At 38.2% G+C, this 22,706-nt stretch overlaps 1 protein-coding gene across 19 annotated transcripts in view; it reads left to right on the top strand.

The window, feature by feature from the left end:
• SPAG9 (sperm associated antigen 9) overlaps positions 1–22,706 on the top strand; it is a 110,497-nt gene that overhangs the window by 65,120 nt on the left and 22,671 nt on the right. For 8 of the 19 annotated variants that reach the window (XM_080677544.1, XM_080677559.1, XM_080677560.1 and 5 more), the window contains 14 exons: positions 1,808–2,015; positions 2,776–2,875; positions 6,192–6,313; positions 11,683–11,697; positions 12,151–12,208; positions 13,013–13,165; positions 13,677–13,728; positions 14,806–14,936; positions 17,086–17,142; positions 18,201–18,374; positions 20,293–20,422; positions 21,530–21,619; positions 21,862–22,029; positions 22,462–22,633. In XM_080677544.1, the coding sequence (XP_080533670.1) occupies positions 1,808–2,015; positions 2,776–2,875; positions 6,192–6,313; positions 11,683–11,697; positions 12,151–12,208; positions 13,013–13,165; positions 13,677–13,728; positions 14,806–14,936; positions 17,086–17,142; positions 18,201–18,374; positions 20,293–20,422; positions 21,530–21,619; positions 21,862–22,029; positions 22,462–22,633 (1,630 nt within the window). Of the gene's footprint in view, positions 1–1,807; positions 2,016–2,775; positions 2,876–6,191; positions 6,314–10,448; positions 10,461–11,682; positions 11,698–12,150; positions 12,209–13,012; positions 13,166–13,676; positions 13,729–14,805; positions 14,937–17,085; positions 17,143–18,200; positions 18,375–20,292; positions 20,423–21,529; positions 21,620–21,861; positions 22,030–22,461; positions 22,634–22,706 lie in introns of all 19 variants that reach the window. The other 11 variants (XM_080677545.1, XM_080677557.1, XM_080677556.1 and 8 more) reach the window with 2 other exon arrangements.

Here is a 22,706-nt window from a genome sequence, read left to right as displayed (position 1 = left end):
GGTAGCCATTCTGACAGGTGTGAGGTGATGCCTCATTGTTGTTTTAATTTGCATCTCTCTGATGATCAGTGACTTTGAGCATTTTTTCATGTCTCTTGGCCATCTGTATGTCCTCTTTGGAGAAGTGTCTATTTAGGTCCTTTGCCCATTTTTAGATTGGATTGTTTGTCTTTCTTGTTAAGTTTGTCTTCCTTATATATTTTGGATATTAACCCTTTATCAGATGTATCATTGCCAAATATGTTCTCCCATACAGTGGGCTCTCTTTTCGTTTTGTTGATGGTTTCTTTTGCTGTGCAGAGCTTTTTATTTTGATGTAGTCCCATTTGCTTATTTTCCCCTTAGTTTCCTTTGCCTTAGGAGATTTACCTGTAACCATGTTGCTATGAAAGATGTCTGAGATTTTGCTGCGTATGGTTTCTTATAGGATTTTTATGGTTTCACAACTTACATTTAAGTCTTTTATCCATTTTGAGTTTATTCTTGCGTATGGTGTAAGTTGGTGGTCTAGTTTCATTTTTTTGCATGTATCTGTCCAATTTTCCCAACACCATTTATTGAAGAGACTGTTTTGACTCCATTGTATGTTCTTGCCTCCTTTCTCAAATATTGAGTGTAATGGCTTGGGTCGATTTCTGGGTTCTCTTCTGTTCCATTGATTTATATGCCTGTTCTTGTGCCAGTATCAGGCTGTTTCGATTACGGTGGCTTTGTAATATTACTTGAAATCTGGTATTGTGATTCTTCATATAGAATAACAATAATTCTGTGAATTAGGTACTATTATTCCTATTTTACAGATGAGAAAATGTAGGTATGGAAAGAATACATAATTTAACTAAAGTCATACATTTAGTGAATAGTAAATTCAGTAAATTTACCTTAATCAGTATTATTACTACTACTACTAAACTTTTTCCAAAGACCTGGCAACTTTATTTTTATTATTACTATTTTTTTAATTCTCACCCAAGGGTATGCTGTTTTTTAAAATTCTCACTCAAGAATATGTACAGGATGACACTCTAACCAACTGAATCACCTGGCCAGGGCTCTGGCTACTTTGCTTTAAAAGGACTGCCTATTATTGTTAGTCATTGGACAACTGTTTTAAATTATTTTGGAGTCACAAACCTCTTTGAAAATCTGAGAAAAGTTGTAGATTATTTTCCCGGGAAAATGCATGGTCTACAAATTTTTGCATTAAATCTTAATCTGGGAATGTAGTGTTTGAGAGCTATCTGTGGATTCTAGAATAATAGTTATCAAATTTTAGTGAGTATATAAATCACCTGAGTTGCTTGTTAAAGTGCAAATTACCTGATTTCACCAATCCTCCCTTTAATAAGCACTTCAAATGATATACTGTATATGCAGGATGTTTTAACAGCACTGTTTACAAAGCTCTTTCCTGAGACTGGAGAGTCTTGTTATCCCACTGCTATTTCAGAGTAGCTACTACCCAGGACATAAGTGTTTTGAAGTAGGTCTTTGTTATCAAATGATTGTTCATTATCACAACTGCCATTAAAAACTCTGAGGTTGATGTTAAGATATAATGTTTATCTTCCAATTTTCTGTTTAAAAGAATATCATATATGCCTGAACAAATATGATTTACTTAAATTTATTTCCCAATTATTTGAATAGTCTAGAGATTACTGGTTTCCTTTGGTAATTAGCATCTCTTTATTACTGGTTGTTTTTTTAAAATAGAATTTTCTCTCAGCAAGTTTATTTCTTAACCTATTTAAACAATGGTTTAAATTACTTATTTAAATTTTTTTGTAATTATTTTTATTCGTAGGATGAACTTTCTGATGTTAGCCAAGAAGGATCTAAAGCTACCACTCCAGCATCAACAGCTGCTTCAGATGTGGCAGTACTTCCCACTGACACGCCCTTGAAGGAAGACACTGAAGGACTTGTGAAAGTTGCAGATGCACCAGAGAAGGCAGACATAAGCAAGCATATTGAAATTCAAGTAGCCCAAGAAACTAGAAATGTATCAACAGGTACATGACCCTAGTTCTTTTTTTTTTTTTTTTTGCTTTAAGAGAGGAGAAGTAGAGGAAAGAGAGAAAGAGAAGAAACATTGATATGAGAAACATCAATATGTTTCCTCTCGCACATGCCCAGACCAGGGATCAAACCCGCAACCTGGGTATGTGCCCTGACCTGTTGGTGTATGAAACGATGCTCTAGTCAACTGAGCCATCCTAGTTTATTACTTACTGGCAGTGTTTTCAGTAAATCCAGATGATGTGCGTATGAGAAAATTCATCATTGTGTTGATGCTTTGCATTTATAAAATAGAACAGCGATCGCCAACCGGTGGTCCATGAGGTCTGAATGGTTGGCGACTGCTGAAATAGATAAATAATTCATTGTAATCAATTATACGTACGCTTAAAGAGGTGATGATTAAATAAAGTTCTGGAGAGAAAAATGTTGGGGGCTGGAGGCTTGGAGAGCCTGAAAGGTAGGGGGACCCTGTTTTTCTCTCCCTGCCTCAGATCGTTAGTCTGAGTTCTGACCTGGGAGACATTGCACTGTGTCCCAAGAAATACAGATGAAAACTTTCTTTGGTTATTTATTAGTTTCTGATACTAACTCTTAATTGAGTATATGACATATTGTCTAACCCTATGTTTCCTAGAATATACTCTTCAAAAAAATTTTTTTTATCAAATTATGTATTTATAACCATAGAAACGACAAGATTTTTATATAAGAGATATATTCATTAATTAAGTCATCTTGTCCTTTCGTAAGGCTCTGCGGAAAATGAAGAGAAGTCAGAGGTTCAAGCAATCATCGAATCCACTCCTGAGTTGGATATGGACAAAGATCTCAGTGGATATAAAGGCTCAAGGTGCTGTAAATGTCAGATTAAGACATTTTATCCCTCTTTTCCTCTCTCTCAGAAGTACACTGTTTTTTCTGGTCTCCGACCAGACTGAATGCATTCACATGTTTTGCTGAAGAAATGTTGGTATTATATTTCAGTTTCTGTTGTTGAAACTGACATTGTACATGGTTCAAATGTTTTATGAAATACGACCTTTGCAGAATTAGGTATTAGAGCGTGTGCAAGGACAGGGAGAAAAGACAGCCGAAGGATAGCCCCTCCATATGGGAACTTAAGGAAGCATAGAACCAGGCGTGGGGAAGTAACAATTTGAGCAAAATGTATTCCTTCTTTCGGATCAGGAAGACGAGACTGCTCCCTTCAGAATTGAAAGTGTCTCATTGCACTTGGGGAGATGGTTAGTGGTGAAAATTGTTACATAGCATCTTAACCAAGGTCATCTGAAATAGATTGATGTTCAAGAATGTCAAACAGGAGCTGCTACCTTTTCATTTCTTCTATAAATTTTATCCTTTAATTAATAATTACCATTAAAAATACATGCCATTTATTGGTCACTTCTAGACATTGTGCAGTGTGCAGTAGTGGTTAAAAGCATAAGCCTAGGGGTAAGACTGTGGGTTCAAATCCTGACTTGGGTTTGAATCTGAGGTAAGTGTCCTCATCCATAAAAGGAGTTTATAATAATACCTCAGATAGTTGTGAGAAGTGAATGAGTCAGTACATGTTAAATCACTGGAAAAGTGCCCAGGTCAATAAATGTTAGCTAATATTATCATCATCATCATTATTTTATATCATTTGTTCTTAATTACATGTATGAGATAGAGGCCTTCATCTCCATTTTACAGATAAGGATACTCAGAATGTTCAAGATTCCTAAGCCAGCAAGAGGTAGAGCTGGGTTCAGTCCAGGACTGTAAAAACTTAGTGTATAAAAAGCAATTTGCTTCTGATCCATCCTCTCCTAAGCCTAGGAGATACAGCTCCTTATTAACAGTTGTGTGTTTCTGTCATTCCGAATCTCTTTTAAAAATTAAAAAAAAATTATTTTTATTAGACTAATGCATGTATGTAGTATTAGGGTTAAATGGTAATGCAAAATATGAAGGGCAATAGTAGTCCCTTGCCCCTACCCACTGTTCATTCCCACTCTCAAGAGGTAATCTCTCTTACTTCTTAGCTCCCTTTTGCTTTTTATCTTCAGGTCACATCCTTATGCAGGTCTTCCCTCTTTCTCAGCTGAGATTCTGTAAGAAAATTGTCCTAATGCCCTAAGGCAGTGGTCGGCAAACTCATTAGTCAACAGAGCCAAATATCAACAGTACAACGATTGAAATTTCTTTTGAGAGCCAAATTTTTTAAACTTAAATTTCTCCTAACGCCACTTCTTCAAAATAGACTCGCCTAGGCCGTGGTATTTTGTGGAAAAGCCACACTCAAGGGGCCAAAGAGCCGCATGTGGCTCGCGAGCCGCAGTTTGCCAACCACTGCCCTAAGGCATCTCTTATATTTAATGGATGTGTTAACACGCCTGTGCATCTAGAATAGTAATAGCTATGTATGTTCTTTCTTTGGAAGAATTGAGAACATGATGATGTTCTTGTGTATAGAGGTCTTCTTTTTTTGTATCTTGTATATAGTAAATTTTTCATCTGTAAAAATCATATCTTGCCCTAACCAGTTTGGCTCAGTGGCTAGAGCGTCGGCCTGCGGACTGAAGGGTCCCAGGTTCAATTCTGGTCAAGGGCATGTACCTTGGTTGCGGGCACATCTCCAATAGGGGGTGTGCAGGAGGCAGCTGATAGATCTTTCTCTCTCATCAATGTTTCTAACTCTCTATCCCTCTCTCTCCCTTCCTCTCTGTAAAAAATCAATAAAATATATATTTAAAAAAAAATCTTATCTCCTGGTTCTGAGAAATTTTCTCTTTATTTCTTCTTATTGTTTTCTCTTCCTCTTCCTTCTTAAACACCTTTTAGTGGACACTGAACATCTTGGACTGACGCTCATTTTTCTGTTCTCTCCTATTAATGTTCTAATTTCTAGATGATTTATTCCAACTTTACCTTTCAACCCTCATTGATATTTTTCCCTCTAAAAGTTTTTTGTTTTCAATATTTATTTTAGGCGTGGTGCAGGTGCTGGCTAGCAGGGCTAAATTGGGGGCGGCGGGAAGGGAGGAAAGAAGAGAGAGGACATCTGTAATACTTTCAACAATAAATATTTTAAAATATATATTTATCCTGGAAAAACAATTTTTTTTTTCAAGTTCCTGCTGCTGTCTGCATTGTCTCCTTTTGCTCTGAGTGCCTCTGTCATAACCCATTTATTTTGGTTCTTTTCTATAGAGAGGCCTTTAAATGTCTGCTTTGCGGCTGTTTTGCTCAGACTGAAGTAAATGACTTATTCTCCTGTGTCCTGCCTATAACATTTAAACTTGGTTTCCATTATTCAGGGAGCTATGTTGCAAGAAGGGAGGTCTGAGGATTGGCCTAGGCCTCATACTGTTTCTTGTGTCATCTTTCAGCCAATTTCTGTTATATGTCCCCCATGGACACTCCTCTCCAAAGATCCCTGGTTCCTTCCATTCATGGGCCTTTCAGGGGTTCTGGCAGCATAATGACTTCCTCCCTCACCCCATTGGCTTAGGTGTCAGCTTTCTCTTGTCTGTTAAGTCAGTTTCTACTCTTTGCCAGTCTGTTTTCCATCTTACAGAATTTTGTTCACATTTCATCTGCCCTAGTTTCTTTTTCTATTCCTTATGTCCTTGCGGGTTCTTTCTAATTCCTTTCTTGTCATTTTAATTGATTTTTAAATTAAATGACTATGTTCAGGTGATAAATGACTATGTTTAGTACCTATTACTATAACATCAATGTATAAACATACATGTATATCCTCACTTCCCTCCACTCCTGCAAAAAAGGGTTATATTATACATAATGTTTTGCTGTTTGCTTTTAAAATATTTTTTTAATTGACTTCAGAGAGTAAGGGGGAGAGAGAGGAAAACATTAATGATGAGAATCATCAATTAGCTGCCTCCTTCACGCCCCCTACTGGGGATGTAGCCCGAAACCTGGGCATGTGCTCTAACCAGGTATCAAACCAACAACCTCTTGTACATGGGTTGATGCTCAACCATTGGGCCATACCAGCCAGGCGAGAAAAGTTTTAAAAAATCACATTTTGTATTATTTGTAAATTATAGGTCAAAAAAAAAAAATTCCTATGTAACTTAGCCTATTGTATTCATTTAGACTGTTAAAGTCCTTATGGTATTTGTTGATTTGGTTTTGTTGTTTTTATTGCATAGCACTCCCACCAAAGGCATAGAGAACAAAGCTTTTGATCGCAACACGGAATCGCTCTTTGAAGAACTGTCTTCAGCTGGCTCAGGCCTAATTGGAGATGTGGACGAAGGAGCAGATTTACTAGGTATGATGGCTTATCTGAAGAAGTAGCATACTGTTTTAAAAATATTTTTTAAAATAAGAAATTTTTAACACTTGATTTTTCTGAGATTTCTGTGAGTATTCTGTTTCAGCTCTATGGGAAATGTAATCATTTTAGAATTTGTTATTGAAGAACACCTGGTTTGAAAAGAATATAGTGCATTTGGCTCTTTGACTATTTATTGGTGACCTTTGCCAAATAGATCAACCACTCTGGGCCTTAGTTTCTTTGGGTATTAAAGGAGGAGGTTGGACTCCGTTTCAGGGGTTGGGCAAACGCAGCTCATGGGCCAAATCCAGCTCACCTATGTGTGTGAAGAAAGTTTTCTTGGAATACCTTCACACTCATTTGTTTATTCATTGTCTATAGTTGCCTTTGCACTACAATAGGGGACCTAAGTAGTCTGCAACAAAGATCATATGGCTTAAAAGCCTGAAGTATTCACCATCTGGCGCTGTACAGAAAAGTTTGCCAACTCCTGCTCTAGGTGATCTTTAAAGTCCCTTCCAGTAATAATTACATGATTATAACTCATGTGAAGTAGTTTTGGTGTATATCTTCAAACCTTACAGGAATTAAAAACCTCGTAGTATTAAAAATCTATGCCTCTGTGTTAAATTATTGATTACCAGTTATGTCCTTGAGAGTTTGAAGGATTTTCTGAAGGAAACATAAATTCTGTATAAACAGAGCTCTCAGTTTATCTAGTAAGAGAGATTGAAAGTATATAAATAAAAGTGTTCCGTGTTAGACATAGACTCCCACTGTTAAAATCTAAGGAAAACATTGGGAGTAATTGAACGAGTTTGCATTTCTCAAGGGAGGACTAAAGGATTAATTCATAAAAAATACTCCATTTTGACATTTAAATTTATGGTTTAATTTTAGTTAACATTAAATTATGCATGAAAAGTTCTTTAAGATTTGATTGGTTTAAGAAACTGACTCCTTGGCAAAATTGAAGGGCAGATGTAAAAAATGCTAGAAAGAAGAATTTTGGAATGTTTAAATTTAGATTCAAATTTATATACGGTAAAGTTCATTCTTTTTGGTGAATATTTTTAGTTTTGACAAATGGATAGATTTATGTAATGACTACCAGAATCATAAAAATCACCCAAAAAATTTCCTTCTGCTGCCCCATTGAATTTAACCAGGATGAAAACTTTTTTTGTTGTTTTTAATTGATTTCAGAGAAGAAGTGAGAGAGAGAGATAGAAACATCAATGATGAGAAAGAATAATCGATCAGCTGTCTCCTGCACACTCCCTCTGGGGACAGAGCCGCATCCCAGGCATGTGCCCTGATCAGGAATTGAGCCATAACCTTCTGGTTCATGGGTCGATGCTCAACCACTGAGCCACACTGGCCGGGCCAGAATGAGTACTTTTTTTTTTTTTTTTTTTCAGAATGAGTACTTTTTAATGTAGTTTGTACACTTTGCTGCCTCATAGTCCAATATTGAATAATATAATGTTTGAAGATGGTAGCCCACACTTTTTTTTTTTAAGAGTTAAGAAGCCAAATAACACTTAGAAATAATTGTGGTCTTTTAAATCAAATACTTTCTGAAAGCTTTCATCTTTAAGTCAGAAAATTAAAACATAATAAATAGGTTAAAAGCAAATCCTGACACTGTGGCTTCCTTTCCATTTTGAAAAGAAGAAATAGTCTATAAACTATCTTCTCTCTTTTGCAGATATTGGTGTATTTATTTCTAGAAAGCTTCTGATTAGGAGATTTAAAAATATTATCATAAGTGTAGCAACTTGTGCCTACACGAACACTTTTTGGTCAATAATGATAAATGAAATTTCCAAGGCACATATTGGTTTGTGGCTTCTCTTCTGTGCAGTCCAATGACAGCTACTGAGGCCTAATGCTCGCTAGATTGGAGTACAGCTAAACTAACAAAATGGTTTCCCTGGGTTCGGGTTCGTTAATGGGCCCAGGGTTAAGTAAGTACATGGCCCATTTATGTAACTCATTATTCACTTGTCTAGTTACCGTGTTACTATAAAACTCTCTTCTCTAGTTGGAGGATATAAAGTTTTTTGTAATCATATACGTGCGTAGTTCACTTTTTTCTGACTTTAATAATTTAAAAGAGACAACTAACCCTCACGGTTTGTCCTTTATCTTGATTGGTATCTCATCCCCTGACTTTATTTTGATTGACCCCTTCCTCCATTCACTCTAGTCACTTACTCCCCATAGCCACACTCTAGAACTTGGAAATTACACACTCATACATCCTTCTTTTGGGATTTTCTTTCTCTTGATTTTCTGTATTTTCTACTTCTCCGTCTTTACTAACTTCTTTATATTATTATGGAGACATGTTCAGTTCTTGACTGTTTGAAAGTAAAAACACTGCCCTCTGACTCTCTAGCTTCAGTTGCTACCCCCTCTGCCACTCACTTTTCTCCCATTTCCAGTCACACTGTTATACAGCAATATCAGTGACGTGTCTGTTATGTGCTTGGGACAGTTCTTGATGCCATGATACTCAGTGAACAAAACAGGCTTCTCAGAAGTGTGGCTGCTTTTAACAGAAGTCCCACTTGCATCTCAGCCGGCTGCAGTCTGCGTGGTTCTCTCCCCCACCCTCGCCTTGCCTGAGACAGCCTCTTGTTTGCTGTGTCCAACGGTTCCTTCTCAGTTATTTCACATGACTTCTCAGATAGCATTTGTCTTTAAAACTGGCTTTGCAGGGTTTCTGGAATGTCAGACTGCCCTGCCTTCTCTCAGTCTTCTCTGCAGGCCCCCATTCTCTGCCCATCTTCCGGCTGCCAGTGTCCCGCCCCAAGGCCGCTGCTTTGTTCGGGGAAATCCTATTTGCTGTTGTTGTTTCATGGCTGATTGCTCCAAAGCTTTCATCTCCCTAAGATCTTTCACTAGAGCCCCAGATGTTCCTTTCAAACAGCCCATGGACGGCTCTGAGGTGATCTGTAGGGCTTTACACCTGATGTGCCTAAAGCTCAGTTCATCATCATCTTTATTGTCCTGTCCTCCAAGGCTCTTCTTACACCAGCTTGTACTAACTCAGTGAATGAACCACCTCACCATCCACTCAGGTCTCCATTCTAGATCTCTCCTTATCTTACAACCTATGCCAATAATTGTTTGTTTCTTTTCTTTAAAAAACACACAACTGTTATCTGCCTCCATTTGGGCTCTGCTTAAAAGGCACACCCTCCCTAGGAATTCTGTCTTGATCCTATAGTTAAATCTTAGTTGTCACTGAAATATATTTTCATAGCACTGCATTTTATTTATTATGCCACTCTTCATATTTTACTGTTTTTTTATATACCTGGTACCTTTCTTCTTGAATAGACAACAAGCTCAATGTGGCCAAGACAGCTGTGTCTTTTGCTCATTGTCGAGTCTTCCCTACATTGCACAGCAGCTAAGTGAACGGATTCCTAAATAGTTCTAACACTTTTGTTTCACCTCTAAATCTGTGAGTCTTCATCTTTTGGAGTTAAAACTCCTTTCCTGAAGAGATCAGTGTACTTTTGGGGAAATGCCTGTACAGAACTGGATAAAATTGTGTGTACTTTCTCAAGAGGTTAACAGATAAATTGGAAACCCATCTATGGACCCAACTTGAGACTCAAAGGTAAAATCAAATGAGGTGTCTATGATTTTGAAAACTACCAGGGAGTTTTTTGCTTGTTTTAGTAGGTAAGGTTTCCAAATATGCTAGACCTAAGTTTATGTTTGGTTGAAGTCTTGAATAGAAATGGGGCCACTTCCAGTTATGTTTTTCTTTTGGTTATGAGTTACTGTTTATTGATATATTTCAAAATGAAAATCTTGAACAATTCTTTTGATGATATATTAAATTTATACACTAGATTTTAAGAGAATTCTTCATTAGGAATTTGTAAACTTTAGGGCCTACATTATAGGACATGATTCCCATATAATACATATTTTTATTTTTCATATTTATAATATTTATACTTTATTGTGTTTTATTAATGGTTTCTACACATCTTTTCAATTTTATTGTCTCCTCTCATTTTGAAGTAAATGAGTGTAGTTCTTGCTTTCTGAAAACAATCTAATTGAAGTTCTCTTTCATTTTTCTCTTGGGCTGCTTACCCAGGAGAATATTCTGGTGTGTATGCTTTTAAATACTTTAATATACTGCTTTTTAAGCAAGGTGTTCTTGGCTGCTGTTCTCATTTAATGCTTTCTCATCATTTTTTTTCTGCTCAGCTATTTTTTGTGCCCTACACATATTTTCAGCTTTTATGCTTATCTCCCTGTATGCTTGAGAGTTTATAGCAAACAAGGTCATTATATAAACTTCTTAAAATAAGTCTAAACTTTATTTCTCCTGACTCTATAGCTTTATTGAAAAGTTAACATTAGTGTTTAAATATTTTCATATATCTTGCCAAAATTCATTTTGAATTGGAATGTAGAAACTTTTTTAGGTTTTCTTTATTTTCAGTTTTTGGAAAATACATAAACAGATAATTAAACAAATACTATTTCTGATATTTAATTCTTCATGGTGGTAGTATTCTGATCTTTGAGAATATTTGAGATAATTAAAATATGGACAAAATATGAGTCCATATATAAGCATTGAATTTCTAGCATTGCTAGGTTGGTTTTATGTTAAGTTATTTTTAAGTCATTTGAAGTATTACCTTTAAAAAAAAAAGGTTAACTCTTTTACATAGTTTTCTTTAGATGTATTTTCTTCCTCTTTGGCTGTGTTATGAATATTGCTTCTCCCATTGTATATAATTTTCTAACGTTAGCTTAGGGTAAGTGAGCAATGAGTTTGGGTTTTTCTTTGCTTTTTTTATTTGTTTGTTTCTGTGACTTTTTGAGATACATTCCCTACTGTGTTCTTTTATTTCTTCTGTTTCTCATGAGTAATAAATTAGTTTTCTTCTCCTTAAAGATTGCTACGATGGATCTTGCATTGAGTGCTCTACCTGCCTGCCTTAGAGGGCTCACCAAATTACTAACCACGGTTCTGTAAAGTGACAACTGAATGTGCTCATTAACATTAACGCTCTGAAGGAAACTTATTATTGGTCTGGGGTTTTCAATCTAATTATATTCAATTTTATTATGCAACAGAATTGGTAAAGCGTTTATTTTTTAGGTCTAACCTATCTGAGCATCCTCATGAATGAAGGAAATCATTGTAATTTGTCTTTTGCACATCATTACGCATTAAATCATGGCATTGTGATTCCAGATGTTTTTCATATCGTGCATAAAACTTTACAGATCAACAATCTATTTTCATGTTGTTTCTTATACAAACCGTTTCTTGTTCTTTGTTTTTGCTTTACATGGAATGCATGGGCTTTAAGAACATAATTTCTTTGGTAAGGTTTCATCTGCATTGGGGTTTCGTCTTCCGTTGGCCTTGTTTCTGCCTGTTCTCTATGAATAAGGTCTAATTTTTCGGCAAAAGCCCAAAATACCAGCCTATGATTTGGAAAAGACTTCTGATCCATATTAATGCTGTTCCTTTTTCTCCCCCTAAATGCTGCTACATTTTGTAATGTTTGACAGAAGAGTCTTGATCCTTTTGAAATATTTTGAGAAAATAAAGACTAATGTTTATAAAGCATTGACTAGCAAAATCTTTAGCATTGTTTTGTGATGGAAAAATTATAATTTTATAATCCACTCAAGTAAATATATCAACTTAAATTATAGACAAAATGAGGTTACTAAAGATAAAATTTGGAACGATAGCTTGTAAGTTATATAATTTTTGATAAATTTATTTTCAAAGTTTTTATCCTTTTTTTTTTTTTTTTTTTTTTGCCTAGGAATGGGTCGTGAAGTTGAGAATCTTATATTAGAAAATACACAACTGTTGGAAACGAAGTAAGTATATATAGAATTTTAATAAGGGAAAGATGCTGAATTTTGTTCTTGTCTAAGTCAATGACATTTCTCCATTTCAACACAGCACTAATGCAGTCTTACTACCCCATCTTATTCTCCTTCTCTGTCTATGGGTTTGTGTGTATACACACACGTCATGGGACCTAATTTCACAGATAAGTAGTTTTCGTAGCTCAGTTTGTTTGCAGAGATTTTTATCTTTCCACTACACAGTTATCCAGGCTTTCTGTTAATATTTCTGCAAAAAATGTTTTTCTCTATACCCAGCCCACCTATTTTGAGTTCCCACTATAATTGTAGGTTCTCAGGTACAGTTTGTGGGTCTTAGGCCCTCAAGCACATTGGCGTCTTATTTAGTGGGGTGGGTCCTGAGTCATGTGAAAAACATCGGTCTACATTGTTAATTTGTTGTGTCAGAGCAACGTTGGAACATTTGTGTATGTCCAAAACAGACTGAACCTGTAATGAACTCCTATGCCCACTGTACCCAAAAGGAAAATAGATCGTAGATTTTTTTTCTAGTGCAGACTTTTTTCTCATTAATTATTAAAGGTAAATATAAGAATTAATTTTACTTTATTGACTAGGTAATATCTTCAGAACTTATTAACAACAATACCCTTATGGATGCTACATTTATCCACAAACGACATCAGGTAGAATGCCTTTGAAGTACTCAGTTATTCAGCTTTATGATTGTGTATACTTTAGTCTGCAAAAGAATAAGCTGAAAGATGGAAAGAATATTTATTTGTAACGATGCACTTGAAATGTGTTTCTTAGAAATGCTTTGAATGTAGTGAAGAACGATTTGATAGCAAAAGTGGATGAACTGACCTGTGAGAAAGATGTGCTACAAGGGGAGTTGGAGGCTGTGAAACAAGCCAAATTGAAGCTGGAGGAAAAGAACAAAGAACTGGAGGAAGAGCTGAGGAAGTAAGTTTTCACTGTGCTGCTCTAAACCTAACAGTCTTAGCCAGTGAGCCTCCACCGGTTAGAAGGATAGCCCTGAGACTGATGCCGTCACCCTTCTCAAATCAGGAGGGACCAGGGGCTACCCGGGACAGGGTCAAGTGCCAACTGATTGCCTCTGCTGTGAGCAGGTCCCCCATTTACTGAATATTAGCATTTTTGTGTTTGTCATGATGTGAAAAAAAGTTAGAAGAACTATTCAAATATTGCTAATAAGGAAATTAGAAACATCCTTTTCTTTCACCCAACCTTTTTTAATATGTGGGTTCCCTCCCCGCGCCTCCCCCCCACCCCCCCACCCCCCCTTGTACAGTGCTGTGGTAATGTTGTCCTAAATAAAGGCAGCTAAATAAAGACTCTGTTTGGAAACAAAAATAATCATTTAGTGGTGGTTAAAATTTGTTACCTACTCTTTCATTCTTTAAAAAGGTGAACTCAACTCACATAACATGTTTTGTGTGTTTTTCCCTGCTAGAGCCCGTGCAGAAGCTGAAGATGCAAGGCAAAAAGCAAAAGATGACGATGATGTAGGTTTACATTTTTGGGGCTTTTTTTCTTATCACAATTTGGTATTGTCGGGAAGTCTTACTAATTAAACTTTGGATAGAGTATTATAAAGATTAAAAAAAAGCCAGAAGGCATGTTTGTGGTCAGGAGTTGGGTAGCTTCTACTCCCACGTGGTGTCCAGAATCAGTTTTCTAGCCGCATGTGATGTGCTTATTTCCCGCCACCCCCCCCCGCCCGGTGGCTCTATGCTCTGACCTGCATGTTGAAGCTCATGGATCAACAGGGACATTTTGAGTTTTTGATTTTTGTTTGGCTACAAATTTTCACTTAGAAATATGAAAAATTAATAATAAAAATTGTTTAATAGCATTAAACATTAAAAAGATAAAGGGAAGAGAGTGGGTGGAGATGGAGAAGGGTACAGGTGGGGGGTGGTAAATGGTGATGGGGACAAAATGAAGTCTAGCATGTAATACTAGGCCACTAGCCCATAATGTCATCAACATATTTCAATACGAAAATATAAATAGGAGCTTCTTCCCAATATTATTAGCATACTAGGCTATTCTGTTGGTAGCTATTTTATCATTCCTGTAACAGGTGCTTGCTACTTGAGCTTCTGACTTGAGCTATATGGGTGTCCTGGGCAGAATAATTAGTTGGTGCCCCTTCAATTTCTTATTTGTTTTTTTAATACAGTATTTGATACATAAAATATATATGTAACGTAACTAAGTTATGGATAGTAACTTAACATTATAATTAACATTATGAACTCAACCGACACTAACCAACTGAGCTACCCAGCCAGGGCCAGCAATTAACTTTTTTGGTTAGAGTTTAAAATCTGCACTATTTTTTATTTCTTTTATGTTCAAATATCTGTATTTATATTCGGAAATTAAATTGTCTACCTCTTTTTGTTAATAAGTAATTATATCTCTTTATTGGTTTTATTTTTATAAGGTCATTTTAAGTGATCCATTAGATTAGAAATTAAGGAATGTTTAAAAGCTTAAAGATTTCCTTATGTCTGAGATAATACCAAAACAGGTATAGGCTCTCAGAGTGATCTATAGTCTTCATTTCATTGCAGAGTGATATTCCCACAGCCCAGAGGAAGCGGTTTACTAGAGTAGAAATGGCCCGAGTTCTAATGGAGAGAAACCAGTATAAAGAGAGATTGATGGAGCTTCAGGAAGCTGTTCGATGGACAGAGATGATTCGGTTTGTATGAGAAGTATCTCTGGTGTTTTTCTAGTATTTTTTTTTTTTTTTTTAGCTTTTCCTAGAAATTCCTTCATTCAGAATTAAGAGCTCTTCCTTTGGGGATCCAAGCCCCTTGCTCTCTTTACTAGGAGAGACTTTCAAAAGTAACACTTGGAATTGGCAACAGCATGTGATTAAAATGGGCGTCTTTTGGGCCAGTAAAGGGCTCTTGGAGAATGTTCCTATAACCTTTCAAACACAATTGTCATTACTTAGGAATGGTGTTCATTTCTCAGAAGAATATAGAAATTGACACTACTTTTGCAGTAATGTCAGGAAATACAAGCATTTCATATGCCAATAGGAAACAGTCATTTTTACTCAGTGTCTTCCTGTAAAATGGTCTTGCTGAATTTTATCTCCCTTTCCGACGTTATGCAAAATGCCACTTCTATTGATATCTTTGTCAGTTGGATCTTAAATCTCACCTCTAATGCTGCCATCTAATGGTCAGATTCTCAGTTACAGTATTCCTTTAATTTAGGAAGAGCTCAAGAAAAGTTTGTAGTCATCCCCTAATTTGCCCACATTTTTGAGTTTGGACTATTACATCAGATTTACCAGTAATAGTACACACATACACATTCTTTTAAAGTTTATGAACATATTTTCTAGTCTCCAATTTTTATCGTCCTATGATTACATCATGTATTTAGTAGTTTATATATCCTCTACCAATGTTATACTAGAATTCTTCTGTATAGAATATTTACAGCTTGCTAAAATTTTAATTGTGTATAGCTACCAAGAAGGAAGGAGATTAGTATTCTAATCTGTATTTATTGTACAAGTCCTAAGAAATGTGTTCGTAACTCCAGCATTTAATGGATATTAAGTAATTGAATAAATATTTTAAAAACCAAGGCATATAGGTAGGCTCCATTTTTGTTCTTGTTAATCTTCATCCAAGGATATTTTTTCCATTGACTTTTTTTTTTTTTTGAGAGAGTGGAAGGGAGCTAGGGGATGGGATTGTGGGGAGAGAGAAATGGTCAAAGTGAGAGAGACACATCAGTTGATTCTTCCTGCATGCACCCCAACTGGGGCTGGAGATCAAACCTGCACAGCCAGGTCTGTGCCCTTTACCAGAAATTTAACCCGAGACCCTCCAGTGCGCAGGCTGGCGCTCTAACCACTGGACACGCCAGCCAGGACGGTAGGCTCCACTGCTCATTGCTCTTAATGCTAGAAAGTGGCAGTCAACAGGTGAAGATAAATGGTATCTGATATCTTACTTTTAACTTTTTCTATTGAGTTATGATGTTTTTAATTTAGCCTTTTACAAAAAGGGAAAGGGGAGTTTTTCATCCTTACCATCTTACTGAATCAGTTTGAAATGCCTTATTTTCTAAAATTTTGTTGAATTACCTACCAATCTAGTTCATCCCTTTCTTTGGTCATCTTTTCAGTGATGGAAGAGTTTTAGTCCTGTGAAAAATAACCTGTTGAAACAGTGAAATTGCACGCTACTCTGTGAGAGCTGGGAGTATAAGGTGATACAGATCTTTATGTAAAGACTAGAGGCCAGTTGCATGAAGAGATTCGTGCAATAGGCCTTCCTTCCCTTGGCTTCCAGCACCGGTTTTCCTCCAGCACCCGGGACCCAGGCCTTTGCTCAGGCCGGAGTCTGCCATCTTCGTGCCACTCCTGTAGATCCATTTGCCGCCCCGCCCCATAGCGGGCGTCCTGCTCCATCCAGCCACTCTGTGCTTGGAGCAGCTGGGGGGCAGCCATCTTTGGCCTTCTGATTTGCATATTCCCTCCTGATTGGCTGGTGGGTGTAGCAGAGTGATGGTCAATTTGCATGTTTCTCTTTTATTAGTGTAGATAGGGATTTACAAGGCAGTGTTTTGATAAAAAAGGAGAGAGGTAGAGGATATATCTTTAACAAGAAACGTTAAATATTAAGCATTCAGGCATGTTGGTTATTTGTCCAGCACAGGTAACAATCTTGTCTCTATCAATAGACTCAGCTCTGAGGGAGGGATGGTATTTTACTTTAGTTGTAGCCGTAGCAGAACTTCTTTGGTCCTTGGTTCTTAGACAGCTAGAACACTTCACTGATAACACATTTTTTTCTTTTTTTTTTCTTTCTTTCTTGATGTAGAGCATCAAGAGAAAATCCAGCTATGCAGGAAAAAAAAAGGTCAAGCATCTGGCAGTTGTAAGTATCTAAAAACACATAAAGACATTAGATAGCACTTTGAGACAAGATTACAGTCAAAATTTATTTTCAAGAATGATTTGGTGTCTCCTCCCTTCCTCAGTTCCTCCCTCCCTTCCTTCCTTCCTACATTTCTTAAATTTGGGATATGTAGCTAAACTGAACTTTTTCTTTTTGATATGTAGTGTGCCAGCTCGGTAAGGCTGTTCTTGAGGACAAAAATATTGCTGTCGTAAGCCGCATCATTTTGGTTATGCATTTGATGGAATCCTCTGCCAAGTTAAATAAAATAACAGGGAACTATTCGGAATTGATAATTACCTGGATCCCCATTAATAAATGGCTGCTTCACTGGTGCTTCACTGGTTGTGTGATTGTAAAAGACTTTGCAAAGCCAAGATTAGAAATTCAGTGTTTGTGGGGTTTGAGTAGTGTATGTCGGTTTTGGACTTGAATTATGTTCATGCTAGCAGTACTGTGTGTTTAGTGAGCTTAATACTTACCCCTTTATGGTGAATCTCCTGTTTAATAGAACTATTGGTCTTTCTGAGTGGGTGTGAAAATAGTTATTTAAGTTGAGTACAATAAGAAAATGTGTTTTAAAAATGGTAATGTATGTCCTAGTACTTTATTGTGACTATTTTTAGAACTGGTTACTAGGCTTCTCTTTAAGCCATGAAGCCATAACCTTCCTCTTTAACAGCCACTCTCACATGGCACCAAGCAGGAGCTGGCTAAAGGGGCCATCTTCTTTTATGTCTTTATTATGAGCAGTTCCTGGTACTTCAGAGCATCTTCCTTTCGTTATGGGAATTGCTAATTAAAGAACAGGGATTTGCCAGGCTCAGCATAGTTTCTCTTTCCTGAATGTCTGCATTTGGCTCTGAGTTACTGCTAAGGCTGCACTGTGTGACCACAACATTTTTTTTTTTTTTTTTGCTAGTTTTTAACTCATTGCCTTATAAAAGCACTCTGGAATTTGTGGAAATTATGGATTGTTTTTCACAGTGCATGTAATACATATATAGACATACACATACTCACTTTTTTCTTTTTAGTTTTAGCCGACTTTTTAGCTCCTCAAGTAATACTACTAAGAAACCCGAACCACCTGTTAATCTGAAGTATAACGCACCCACCTCTCATGTTACTCCTTCTGTCAAGAAAAGAAGCAGCACCTTATCTCAGCTCCCTGGGGATAAGTCCAAAGCCTTTGACTTCCTTAGTGAAGAGTAAGTATTTTCCAGGCTAGTGGTTATGCCCTCAATAAGTCAACAGTCTGATATTCTCACCACTTAACAGTTCAGCTGTAAAGTTCCAGATAAATCTATATATAAACTATGTCTGAAACTTGGCTATTGTAAGTAAATTATTTATAGCCAATACATTTTAGGAATATTGCATCTGTTTTCATAAAGAGAAGGAAATTTTTAATGTCTCCTTTTTCTGGTATGACAACATTGATAAATACTAATTGAAATGCTAAAGGCTTATATTACTTTCCTTTAGTGTCAGAAGGACTTGGTTTTTCAGCCTGCCTCTGCTTCTCATTAGGTGTACATGAACTTGGTACATGAACCTCTTAGAGCCCCAGTTTCTCTGCCAGTGAAATGAGTATAATAACCTATCTCAGACGTGTTAGGATTAAATTATATAGGTTATAGTATCTGTAAAGTGTCTGACACACAGGTAGATTTGTTAACTATAAGAAACCAAACAAGTTACCTCATAAAAATTTAAATGGCCCAGAGAAAGACAAATTATTTTCATGGTATTTTACTGCACAGCTCTAAAGCTTGCCAAGTCCATTTGCATATTTGCCTTCTGTAACAAGTAAATGGGATCCAGAAGTTAACCTTATGTTATCTTCCTAAGAAGATACTGATTTATTGGTCTTGAGTCACTCCTATCTAGCACATTCCCTGCATTAGAAAATTCTCAGTATGTATTTGTTGAATGAACCAAAAAAATGAGGAAGCAAAAGTATTTAAGAATTTTCCCTTTCATATAGCTAAAATCTGAAACCTGATAGAAATATGATCTATACTAATAAAAGGGTAATATGCAAATTGGTCAGGACACCCTCACAGTAACGACCGAACAGTAGACTGCGTGGGGCAACCAGGCTGGCAGGGGGCGTTAGTGAGGGCTGACCAAATGACTGAACAGCAGGCTGTATGGGGCGACCAGGCCGGCAGGGGGGTTAGTGAGGGGCAACCAAACGATCGAACAGCAGGCTGTGTGGGGCAACCAGGCTGGCAGGGGGGCAGTTGGCGGCAGCCAGGCCGGCAGGGTGGACAGTGAGAGGTGACCAGGCCGGCAGAGAGGGGCAGTGAAGGGCGACCAGGCCAGCAGGGGGGCAGTTGGGGGTGACCAGGCTGGCAGGGGGGGGCCATGAGGGGTGACCAGGCCAGCAGAGGGGGGCAGTGAAGGGAGACCAGGCCAGCAGGGGGGGCAGTTGGGTGTGACCAGGCTGGCAGGGGGGGCCATGAGGGGCGACCAGGCCAGCAGAGGGGGGCAGTGAAGGGAGACCAGGCCAGCAGGGGGGGCAGTTGGGTGTGACCAGGCTGGCAGGGGGGGCCATGAGGGGCGACCAGGCCAGCAGAGGGGGGCAGTGAAGGGAGACCAGGCCAGCAGAGGGGGGCAGTTGGGGGCAACCAAGCCGGTGGGGGGGGGGCAGTTGGGGGGCGACCAGGCTAGCCAGGGGGGCATTTAGGGGCGATCAGGCAGGCAGACGGGTGAGCAGTTAGGAGCCAGTGGTCCCAGGTTGTGAGAGGGATGTCCAGCTGCTGGTTTAGGCCCGATCCCCGGGATTAGGACTAAACTGGCAGCCAGACATCCCCCAACAGGTCCCGGATGGGAGAGGGTGCAGGCTGGGCTAAGGGGGACCCCCCCCCCATGCATGAATTTTGTGCACCGGGCCTCTAGTTCAATATAATAGGCTGCTTACTAATCTGTTAAAACTTGGACACTGTATTCACTGCATAACTTGAAAAGACCAGCTATGGTATAACATTTTTTAAGGAGGAATCTTAGTCTGCAGTAAACCAATCTGAAATCATGTAATTTTTGTGTTGTTATTTTTACTCTTTTTAGCAGGAGAGCTGTTACAATCACTTAATTTTAAAAGGAATGTTTTTTTCCTTTTAGAACTGAAGCCAGTTTAGCCTCACGCAGAGAACAAAAGAGAGAACAGTATCGTCAGGTGAAGGCACATGTTCAGAAGGAGGATGGAAGAGTGCAGGCTTTTGGCTGGAGCCTGCCTCAGAAGTACAAACAGGTAACGTGTGAGCATCGTAAGAGCATCTAGTGGGAAGTGCCGGGGACAGGAGTGTGGCTGGGCGTGAAGGAATCAAAAACCACACCCCGAACCCACTCATTTCAAGATGCTTGCCCTTGGCATCCATTGAGAGACGTGTTGGAGGTAGTGGTTTTCAGGCTGTTTTCCACCCTAGAGCTCAAAAGAAATGCCTCTGAGTCTAAGGACCAACAGAGGTGGCCGAGTGCATGAACTTACGTATCCAGCTCTGTTTTAATATTTGAAGATTTCATTTTTTGAAAAACAGCACCCAGGGGTCCTCAAACTACGGCCCGCGGGCCACATGCGGCCCGCCGAGGACATTTATCCGGCCCACCGGGTGCCGCTGCCTGTCCTGCTTAGCAGCCGACTCGTCCTGGGCCTGCAGTGCACATAGGAATTTGTTCATAGTTTTGTTTTTTTAAAAATATATTTTATTGATATTTTACAGAGAGGAAGGGAGAGGGATAGAGAGTTAGAAACATCGATGAGAGAGAAACATCGATCAGCTGCCTCCTGTACACCTCCTACTGGGGTGTGCCCACAACCAAGGTACGTGCCCTTGACCGGAATCAAACCTGGGACCTTTCAGTCTGCAGGCCGACGCTCTATCCACTGAGCCAAACCGGTTTCGGCTCATAGTTTTTTTTTTAAACTATAGTCCGGCCCTCCAGCGGTCTGAGGGACAGTGAACTGGCCCCCTGTTTAAAAAGTTTGAGGACCCCTGGTTTAAACGTTTTAAGAAACCATTGGCATGGAGCCTTTCAAACACTTGACTTAAAACTCAGTTCAGGTGTTCAGGCACTTAACCTGTCTACTCCATATTGCCTATTCCCAAAAAAACTCAGCACATGCTTACACACACACACACACACACACACACACACACACACTCACACACTCACACTCACTCTCCCTCCCTCCCTCCCTCTCTCTCCCCCACGTCCTCACATACGTGAATTAGTCTGTCTTCTGATATTTCATAGCATCTTGTTTATTTTGCCTAATTGCCACTTGATTTTTTTCATTTTTCAAATACGAATTATAAGGCTAATTCATGTGTCTTTCTCCCCCCTCCCAAATTATTAGGTAACCAATGGTCAAGGGGAAAATAAGATGAAAAATTTACCTGTGCCTGTCTGTCTCAGGCCTCTAGATGAAAAAGATACATCAATGAAGGTAAATAAATTTTGAAGTTAAAGGAGGTGCTTCTTAAAATCTGGGTGGATTTCTTTTCTAAACAAAATTGTTAAATCCTACTTTTGTGGATCAGATTTTTTATTTTGTAATTTTAGACTGGGATACTTTGAATATTAAAGACCTATATTTATAATCATTAGAATTTTAAGGAAAATGTGAAAAATTCTAAACATTTTTAGAGAAAAAGTGACTTAATACTTGTTATTTTTGAACTCTAAAAGCTGTGGTGTGCTGTTGGAGTCAATTTATCTGGTGGGAAGACCAGAGATGGCGGTTCTGTTGTTGGAGCTAGTGTATTTTACAAGGATGTTGCTGGTTTGGATGCAGAAGGCAGTCAGCAGCGGAGTGCATCTCAGAGTAGTTTAGACAAGCTTGATCAGGAACTGAAGGTAAGTGTGTGCACGAACGCTTGTCTCCTGGTGCCTGAGACTATTAGTTTAGCTCTTTGGTCCAAAACTTACTTCTGGGTTTAACATCTAGTTGGGATTACTATGCCCTTGCTTCTTCCTCAAAATCAGTTTTATTGAGGTATATGGTACACTCAATAAAGTGTGTACTTGAAATGTTTATAGTCCAGAGTTTGGACAGATGTGTGCAAGTATGTAACAACTGTCACAGTTGAGATTTTGTCACTGATCTGCTTTACCTGCTAGTTCTTATGTGCTGATTAATGTGGAAAGACAGCTGTATTTTCAGCCTTCCAAATAATCTGGAAATAAACTTGAAATAGTGTTGCCCTTGACTGTTTGCAAGGGCACAGCTTTTTGACTGTTTGCACATATATCATTTTAAATATTCATTTCTTTACTTTGCTTCTGCAGGAACAGCAGAAGGAGTTAAAAAATCAAGAAGAATTATCTAGTCTAGTCTGGATCTGTACTAGCACTCATGCAGCTACAAAAGTGATTATTATTGATGCTGTTCAACCAGGCAACATCCTAGACAGTTTCACTGTTTGCAACTCGCACGTCCTGTGTATAGCAAGTGTACCAGGTAAGAGTGAGCTGTGCCCCTGTCTGCCCACCTTCAGCACCTCCTTTGCAGGCCCTAATTTGACTGGAGATAC

Source organism: Plecotus auritus (assembly GCF_963455305.1).
Source record: "Plecotus auritus genome assembly, chromosome: 7".
In the NCBI taxonomy this organism is placed as follows: Eukaryota; Metazoa; Chordata; class Mammalia; order Chiroptera; family Vespertilionidae; genus Plecotus; species Plecotus auritus.
Note: the sequence above shows the minus strand (reverse complement) of the source record. Positions and strands in the feature narration are given on the sequence as shown.